At 48.8% G+C, this 9,597-nt stretch overlaps 1 protein-coding gene across 2 annotated transcripts; it reads right to left on the bottom strand.

The window, feature by feature from the left end:
* Nucleotides 1-1,528: 1,528 nt before the first annotated feature.
* On the bottom strand, nt 1,529-6,632 carry ZBTB42 (zinc finger and BTB domain containing 42). 2 transcript variants are annotated; one of them, XR_009418722.1, is made up of 2 exons: nt 3,877-6,626; nt 1,529-1,707 (listed from the first exon to the last, which is right to left on the bottom strand). XR_009418722.1 is itself a non-coding variant. In XM_059475365.1 (1 exon), the coding sequence occupies exon 1, from the start codon at nt 6,624-6,626 to the stop codon at nt 5,199-5,201; it is 1,428 nt and encodes a 475-aa protein (XP_059331348.1). In that variant the 5' UTR covers nt 6,627-6,632; the 3' UTR covers nt 1,863-5,198. The 2 variants fall into 2 exon arrangements, 1 of the variants encoding a protein (XP_059331348.1); XM_059475365.1 differs by lacking the exon at nt 1,529-1,707 and having other exon boundaries at nt 1,863-6,632.
* Between the last annotated feature and the right edge of the window lie 2,965 nt (nt 6,633-9,597).

The following is a 9,597-nucleotide window of genomic DNA, read 5'->3' as shown; positions in this document are numbered from 1 at the left end:
GTGGTCTTCAGCTGCACAGCAGCACTTGGTGACACATGGCCAGATGCACCCAGAGAGCCACAGCCACCTCTGTGCCTACCAGACCACTTCCAGAAGGCACTTAAGACTTCAAAACAAAAGCTAAAAATAAACAAAACCATTTCCCAACACTCATCCCAAGGAGAACCAGGCTGTGCAAGGGCAGCACGAACCCCAGCTGCTGGCAGGGGCACAGCTGACCCCTGCCAACCCAAGGAGCCCATCACGTGCTGTAATCCTGGAAGGTGACAGCCCTTGCAGCATGGGATTAGGACAGCAGATGCTCCTGGGGGTCACCCCCTTTGCTGCAGGTTTCAGGATCATTCCCAACGTGGCCAAGAGCTGGCAGGCAGGGAAGCCTGCCCAGAGCAACCCCATTGCTTATTTGGTACATCCACAGCCTGCACACCCCCCTTCCCAGTCTCCACTTAGTGGCCTGGTTTCTTCTCAAAGCTTTTTATATTTCACATTCCTAAGATTTAATTATGTTATCAGAACAACAGGCATCAGGATTTGGAGTGCCAGAATTCACATTAGCAATTGCTATCAACAAAGAAAATGGGCACAGCATGCCCATGCCAGAGGAGATGTGGGCTGCTCTCCTCAATCTACTCACAGTTATTTATAGCCTGTTTGCAAGCCATCCACCTCCCAGGTTTAGCTTCAAGCTTGCTTCTTTCTGAGCACCCTCTCTCTCAAAGAAAAGCCTTTTGCTTCCTCCTTCCCTAGCACCACACTCAGATTTGGGCAAATTTATTTATTTTTGGGGGGGGGCAATATCAAACACCTTTGAATCCACAACAGCAGAAAAGACTGGAAACAAGAGTGCCACAAATAAGCAGCTGCAGGGCCACGTAACTCTCAGCGGTAGAAATTAAAAAAAAAAAAAAAACTAAAAAAAATTATATATATTTATAGTTTTTAACACTTCACCACATTGCAGCAGATCACCACGCATCTTCAGCAGCTTTCAGCCCTCCCCACAGATGGGGATGCAGGCACAGGATCTCTGAGGAAGGACACATGCTTGAAGGCAAGAAATACCCACCTATTTTGAGACTATTGCGGAGAAACCGCTGCGTGGTAGCGGGAGGGGAGCGATGGCTGTGCCTCCACACCAGCATTAACCATAACCTGCTCATCCTTTAACCAGCACCACGCTGAGGCAGCCCCACTCTGCCAGCATCTTTTGCTTCCAGATAATTAAGGAACACAAGACACAGTGCTCATGGTGCAGGTGCAAACCTCCCCTGAGCAGCTCGTGCGCCTTCTCCCTCCAGTCCCAGCTCCTGCTAAACCCAGCCCAAGGATTGAGGCAGGTGTTAGGAGTGGGTCAGAGCTCAGCTCCCCAGGGCTGGCAGAGATTCTGCACTTGAGAGAACGCCCTCATGCCAGTCAGCCAGCCCTGTGATGGGTCTGCATGAGTGTGCTGGGCTGTCCTCACACACCATGTCACCCCCGTGCTCACAGGTTTGTCACCTGGCCAGCACCAGCATCGCTGGGGATGGCGCTGGCCCGCAGCTCCCCTGGAGCATCCAGGGAACACTGAGCCCCAAAAGAGCCCCCAAAACCCTGGTCAAAATGCAGAAGTGGTGCTAGGTTAGGTCCACCCCTGTCACTAAGGAAATGTTCAGTCAGGCTCTGACTGAGACACGGCAGCTCCTTACACGCCTAAAATTCCAGATGGCCCTGAAAAAGAAAGACATTATTAGAGTATTCTGTAATAAATTTTTTTAAAGTGGCAAATTATCAAGTACTTGCAATTAATGTAATCATTAGTAATACATCATAAAAAATGGCAAACACCACGCCCCTTCTGCTAAAGGGGGGAGGAAGCTCAAAGCTTACAATTCTACCAAGTTTTATTTCATGTAAATTTATAAAGACAACAATCCTAGTCACGATTGTCACATTGTACAGCACATACCAATACAGTTGCAAACAGAACTCCACGCAAAACTAAGCGCTAACAGTAGCCTGAATCACTCTTCCTGCGATTGTCGGGTCTAGACTAACAGTATTACACTAACACTGAAGGAAAAATAGTTCACTATAAAACAGTGATAGAACATTTTTATAAAATATATTCCATTCCAATAGCTTTTCTACATACTGTATACTATAAAACTCTCCCACAAAAATTAGTGTCTTTAAATATACATATTTAATCTGAACTGCACCAAGATTAAAAACAATTAAAAATATCAATGATTTTTTTTTTTTTACATTAACTTCACAGTATTTGTTTGTAGTAGAAGACAAATCCAGTGTTTAAAATGCAGAGCAGGACTGTTCCCTATGGAGACAGCAACTGCCCCACAGAGAAATAGTTTATGAAGAGACAAGCCTTAAGTGTGCCATGTTTCAGTTCTTCTCCGCAGAGCCATGAACCATTTTGAAAACATGCTCCGAGCTATTGCAACTTAAAAATAAGAGACACACAGAGAAATAGCAAAAAAAAAGTCACCTTAAGAACAAAAATAAGTGCAAACATTTCTTTACTTTAGAAATTCAAGCTAAGAGGAGTGGGAACACAAATACCAGACTATGAGAACAGCGTGTTCATGATGTAGTCAAGGATGAGAAAGTCTTTTTTTTTTTCTTATTTAAAAAAAAAAAACCAACAAATTTTGCCCCATATTCACTGCAGCACAGAGCATGCTCATAGCATCAGTTTAATGAATTATTTCTATACTAAGATCAGACAAAAACTTGTTTCAACTTTTCCCTGCTCCATAGGCTAATGATGTTCTTATGGCACATCCTATTTTATGATCTTCTAAAAAAAAATAAAAACAAACAGTAATTGAAGACTGAAATGCAAACAAAAGTGTCACAAGAATGCAAAATTAAGATTACCAGCTTCAGTAATGCTGACTCTACATTAAACTCTTTACATGTTGCTCAACATGCAAAACCCATTGTTATAAAATTTAAGTGTAAATTAACTAGTTTTGAAATAGATTAACAGTAATAATTCCACTTCAAAAACAAAACAAAAAAAAAATCTAATAAATACTATATCAAGTATCTTCAGGAGAAAAAAAATAACTTAATTTTAGTAGAAAGAAAAATAACTTAATTTAACTAGATTTTGTTCAGTGCTATTTCCAATCACAGCAAAAATAAAAAAAGGAAAAAAAAAAGAAAAAACTGATTAAGTAGAATAAGACCACAGTACCAAAGCCACTTATGTTCAAGATACAGTACTCTCCCACAACTTTCATATGTAACAGGTTCAGCAAAAATATTTTACAGTTGAGAAATTAAACTGAAAACAAACCCCAAAACTATAAATAAAAGCAAAATTTCACATTACATGTACATTCATAGTTTAAGAGATGAATAATAAGAGGCTGTAACAAGGATATCCTGATTTTCCTTAAAGAGGAAGTACTTATATAAAAAAAAATTCAATCCCATATTATTTATGTAGGTAGTGCTCAGTTTTTGGACCAGAGGGGGAAAGGCATTGGGAAGGTTTTTCTTCATAAGATGCAATACAGTATTTTAAGCACAACTTTTAAAAATAATCTAAATCAGTGCTTCAAATTCATTTCAAAACACACGCTTAAGTTTCACTAAACAACTCCAGGAGTGTCAAGAAAGCTGGTGAAGCAATGCTAATGCAGCAGAAGGACATTCACACCCCTCAGATATTATTATTATTATATTTCAGTCCCATGTACATGTACCTTGAATGGGTAATTTGACTGGAAGGGAACAAAGTGATATCCACCGACATGCACAGACCAAATGATGATCTAACAGGCAAGAATGTGAATCATCTGGAGTAAAACTGGCTATAGTTACAGGCAGCCTCAGTTTACAAACAAACTAAAAAAAAAATAAAATTACCCCCAACAGCTTCCCCTGAAAAGGTGGGACCCGGGGAAGAAGTCAGGCCACACTTTTCCTCCAGCGGTTCATCTTCGTGCTGCCTCTTGGGAACACCAGCAATTGCACACAATTTGGCTCAGAGGGAATTGCCAACTTCATAAAAATAAATTAAAATAAAAAAACAATTTCACGCTGCTGGTTTTAGCACGACAGCAAACTTTTCGGGCAAGACAGCAGGGCATCTCCTAACGCACAAGGCATGAGTTACTTTGAACCAGGAAACCCCAGAAACCTGGTATCAGGAGGGGTATTTGGCCACTTTGCAGCTGCTGTTCCCTCCAAGGGTGATGGGATCAGCCTCTGGATGTCCATCTGGGAATGAAAATATTCACATATTATACACTCTTTTTGTATGTCCTAGTGTGCATCCTTCGAAATTTCAGGAGTGAACAGGCTGCAGACAGAAAGTGTTTTTCCATCCACAATTTTATGCTCAAAAGCAGCTTTTCAGCAGGTCAGCCCAGTGAGGAGGATGGGTGGGAAGGGAAAATTTAAGTCAAGTCCCAAGGCAAAAACTTCTCATTTAGATTTTAGGACCAACTGCAGAACTGTATTAATGGAATAAAGAGAATAAAAAATGACCAGTACCAAAAATGCAGCCAGGAATCCTCAACCCCTTCAAAATTTGGGCCAATTCAATGTCTCATCTAGCTCTATAAAATAAAAGTACATCTGCCCACTTGCAATGTGTGGACAGGTTTCTCTACACCAAAATGTATTTAAATCATAGTTCATCTCTTCAGATGTTCCTCTGCAACACACAGAGGGCATTTGGGGAACTTAATGGAAGGCAAATTTTTCTCCAGAATGTGCTGATAATCTTTTTTCCAAAAAAAAAAAAAAAAAGGAAAAGAAAACCCAAACCAACAAAACCCTGACCACAAAGCAAGTGCTTCCAGTGAGAAAACTGATGCTAAATCATTGCAGAATTACTTAAGATCATTTCACATTAATAATGTAACATGGGTGCACAAGAGAAGACCTAAAGGACCGTGCTGGGAAGGGTGGCAGGGGAAAGGGGGGGAGATGGAGAGGTGGAAGGATTGCATTAAAAGGCCTCTGGAGTGTTTACCGCTGCATCTTTTAAAGATCATATACCTGAAGTGAATATCACCAAAATAAAATAAAGGGAGGAGAAAAACAAAATTAAAATTCAGATGCTGCCTTTTTTTTTTCCTGTTTTGTTTTAAAAGAATTGGAGGGGGGTTGTAGATATAAAAAAAAAAAAAAAACCAAAACAAAAAAAAACCCCAAACGAAACAAAACACAAGTCACACATCTCAAACAACCAAGGACTTTACAAGGCCACAATGAAATTTGCGGATGTGTCTGTAGAGATCCCCGGACTGCGTGAAGCGTCTCTCGCACCACTTGCACCCGTGGGGTTTCTCCCTGGTGTGCACGACCGCGTGCCGGCTGAGGTTGTGGGAATACTGGAAGCTCTTCCCGCACTGGCCGCAGGTGTAGGGCTTCTCCCCCGAGTGAGTCCTCTCGTGCCTCTTGAGCGTGTACATGCAGGAGAAAGTCTTTCCGCAGAGGGTGCAAGTGGGCACCGACCCGTCGGGGGACAGGCGGGTCCGCGAGCCGTCCTTGTCGCGGAAGTGAGAGCTCAGGTGCAGCTGAAGGATGTGCGGGCTCGGGAACACCTTGCTACAGAGGGGACAAATGCAGATATGCCCAGGAGGCACCAGGACGCCCGAGGCGATGTCCGACGAATCCATGTCGTCCTCGCTCTCGTCTCGCTCTTGATCTATGTCCTCCTCTCGGGCATGAGAGCTGCCATTCCCCGCGAACATGTGTCCTAACCCTGTCACTAGGCTTTTGGCTGAATTCCCAAAATGCTGACTCTCTGGACTCCTGGCTTCGCTGTCCTCCTGATCTGACAGCAAGTCTTGTTCATCTTTAACAAGTGGCTCGGTACCCTGCTGCTGGCTGTCGGAAGCCAGCTGTCCAAAGACATAGGAGGGGTGTAAGGAATCTCTCCCCGGCACGGGCTTGAAAGACAAATCCAGCGCGCAGTCCACATCACTCGAAGCCAGGGGATGGTTAACAGACCTTTGGGACAAAGGTCCTGTGGAACTATTGACATTAGCCTTTGTTTTTCCAGCTGCTGCGGCGCACGGTTCTGCCTCTGTCGGCACAGAGCTGACACTTATATGATCAGAGGACCAGGCGGGGTGACTGCTGACCTTTTCTTTGCCTGCTGCTCTCTCGTATTCTGCAACGCTGAATTTTTGTTTGTTTCCTGGGTCAAACTCGTGGACCAGGGGCACTCCGGCGTCTAGAAAATGCTCCGCTTTCTCCAAACTAGCCGCCTCATCATTAATCTTCTCTTCGGAACATAATTCTTTATCTTTCAACTTGCCCTTGCAGACTTTCACAATGTCATACATGTGAAGGTAGCTCGCCGCAGCCAGCACATCTTCCACTGGGAGACTGTTGAATTCCAGCTTTCCCTCGTACATGAATTCGAGCAGCAGGCTGAAGGCAGGGGCTGTGACAATGTCACTGTTCAGATGCACAATATCCCTTTTGTCTAACTGGTCCCTGTAGAAAAGATGGAAGTACATACTGCAAGAGGCAAGAACGGCTCTGTGAGCTCTGAATTGAGCTTCTCCAACTAAAACAGTACAGTCACACAGGAAGCCCTGGTGACGCTGCTGACTCAGACACTGCAGCAACTGGCGGCTATGGTCTGGAAACTCCATTCTTCCTTCATAACCTGTTCAAAACAGGAAAAACTTGAATGCTACTGTAAACTAAAGCCTCCTAGCAGCTGTAACAAACAGATCGGCTTTTTGGTAACCCAAGCCAAAGAAACAGCCTTGGAGATAACATTTACTGTTAATTGTCTGTAATAGTTTTATTAAGGGGGGAGGAGGGAAAAAAAAAAAACCACCAACACAACATGTTTCTCATCCTTTCGCACCTGCTCCGAACAGGAAAAACTTGATTGTAAGTAAACAAAAGCTAGTAAAGCAGCAGCCCCTCCAACCTTTGTTTCTCCCACTAAGCACTTTAATAAAATTATGCAGAGGAGAGCGCACACACACCCCCGAAAAGAAAAAAAAAAAGCATCAACTCCCAGGCTGTCTTCCCAGCAACGCTAACTTGGGGCATCTTTTAATAAAGCATATTCCCCGCGTCACGCACGCACACACACGCACATTTAAACTTTATCCTCAGTCGTTATGCACCGAATCACAACAAAACAGCGGCGGCTGGCGCTGGGGGAGCGGCGGCTCTGCGGGGAGGGGGGCGAGAGGCCCCGGCCCCCGCACGCCAAAAAGGCGGGGGGGATAAAGGGGGGAGGGAAAAAAAAAAAAAGTTTCCCTTGAAGTTATTAAAAGGCAAGGAGGGAAATAAGCGGCGGAAGGCCGGCGGGAGGGCAGCACGGAGGCTGCAGCCGGCGGCGTGCCGCGGCCGGGCGCTTACCTTGCGCGGGGCGCGGCGGGGCCGGCCGCGGGCGCGGAGCCGGGCGGGCAGGAGGGAGCGCGGTGCGAGTGCGACCGAGGCGCGGCGGGAGGGAGGGAGGGGGAGAGAGAGAGAGAGAGAGAGAGAGGCAGGCGGGAGGGAGGAGGAGGGAGGGAAGGAGGAGTGCTCGGTTTGCTAATTACACCGCAAGCTGGAGAGTCAGCTGCTCTGACTTCACTGCGATGGAAATGCTACCTCCAGCTGTGCGCCTTTTAATGCCATATGTTACTCCAAATCTCGCTACCAGCCAACCACAGCTTGCTGCCTTTTAAAGTTCCAGCAGCCCCATTTATAGCCCGCGATTAAATCCCACAAACTTGCCCCGAGCCCGCCCCCCCCTCTCCGACACTCTCGCCACCACCAGCCCCCAGCCCGGACCCCACCTCCCGCCGCAAAGTTGCTCCCCGCAGCCCGCCGCGGTGACCTTCGCCGGTGCCCGGCTCCGCGCAGCGCTGAGGGGGCCGCCGAGGGGAAGCGCCGCGGAGCCGCTCCCGGGATCTCCCCCTCGCACAGCCGCGCTCCCCAACTTTGCGGGGAGCACTTTCCCCCGCCGGGGTGTGGCGTGGCGGCGAGTTCCCCCCGCGCTGCCCCGCTCCGCGGGTCCCCCCGCGTTACTCACCGGCGGGCGGCAGCGGCGGCGCTCGGCGTCCGCATGTGCGCGGCGGCGGCGGCGCGGGCGCTCCGCGGGCGCGGCGCGGGGCTGTGGCGGAGCAGGTTGTTCGCCGGCCGCTCTCGCGATACTTTGGCCGCTGCGAGCCGCGGGTGCGGTGGCGAGCGGCCGTGTCCCCGTCTGGAGCACACAATGGCCCCGCCGCCCCGGCCAGCCCCGCCGCCACCGGCCGGTGCGCGCTGCCGGCTGCGCCCTCCCCCTCGCCGCCTCCTCCTCCTCCTCCTCCTCCCGCTGCTGCCGCCGCTGCCGCTGCTGCTGCTGCTGCCGCCCTCCCCTCCCGGCCGCTGCATTGGCAGCGCCGCCGTCCCGCTCCCAACTCCGCTGCGCCGCCGCGGACAGGGCGCGCCCGCCCGGCCGCTGCAGCCCGACGTGCCGCGGAGCGCGGAGCGCGGGGCCGGGGCTGCGCGGCCGCGGGAGATGCGCGGAGCCGGGCCCGCCGCGGGGCTGGGGCGAGGGGCGCGGCGCTGCCCCCCCGAGACACACACACACACACACACACACACACACACACACACACACACACACATACACAGCCCGGGTTTGTCTGTAGTTGCGCGCCAGCCGATAAATACCAAATGCCGACGGATTTCTCAGGATGACCTTTTCGATAGTTGATTTGAAATTTAAATTTTAATTAGCTGTAATCGCATCAGGAGTGAGCGCCCGGCGAGGAGGGGGCGCGGGGTTCCCGCCGGGGCTCCCAGCCCGCTCGCACCCGGCAGGCGCGGCCGAAAGCGCCGGGAGCTGCCGGAGCCCCGGTGCCGCTGCCCGGGATGCCGCGGCTCTGGCCGGTCCCGGAGCCTCGGGGCTGCAGGGGGCTGTGGATGGAGGCTCCGGGCCGAGGTGGATGTTGGCGTTTTTGAGGGATGGTGGGTGAGGGGGAGTGCAGAGGTGGCGGAGCACCGGGGGCACTTCAGAGCTCCCCAGCGAACGCCGTGCGTGGTGCCAGCTGCAGTCTCCAGACTGTGCTTTAGTCTCCAACAAGTACGGCAGGGAAACTCCTTTCCCTTTCCTTCCTCTAGGTTGCTTTGCCTAGATCGTAATATCTGCAAAATAGCAACTTTTTTTTTTTTAATTAATCCATTTTCCCCCCACATTTTTCTACAATGGTAGCATTAGCACCTTAAAACATCAGGTTTAATTTGGATTTAATCTAATTTAATTTGGATCTCTGATATATCAAGGCTCTTTGTCACAGGAGCTGGGGTCTGCATCACCAACACCACTTTTCTTCCACAGACCTCAACTGTTTAACTCCATTGGCAGTGAATGCCAGGATATTTGGGTGGGTTTGAGCATTAATGATTGCATTGTCACAAAGCCCTTCTCAGAGTAGCAGCATTTGGTAATACTGTCAGCTGTAAGGTTCAAACTGGAAAACTCCAGCTCAGAATGTGGAGGTGCCCAGCTTCAGCAAAAGAGTTAAAGGTCCTGGGGTTAAATCAGTCACCATTCAGTAAAGCTGAGAGCTTTATCTGTTTGTCCACCATGGCAGACAGGACTGGGGAGCTCTGTCTGGTTAAGACAGTGTCATC

The sequence above is a fragment of the Ammospiza nelsoni genome, chromosome 6, assembly GCF_027579445.1.
Source record: "Ammospiza nelsoni isolate bAmmNel1 chromosome 6, bAmmNel1.pri, whole genome shotgun sequence".
NCBI classification, from domain to species: domain Eukaryota; kingdom Metazoa; phylum Chordata; class Aves; order Passeriformes; family Passerellidae; genus Ammospiza; species Ammospiza nelsoni.
This window is presented reverse-complemented; position numbering and strand designations above follow the sequence as displayed.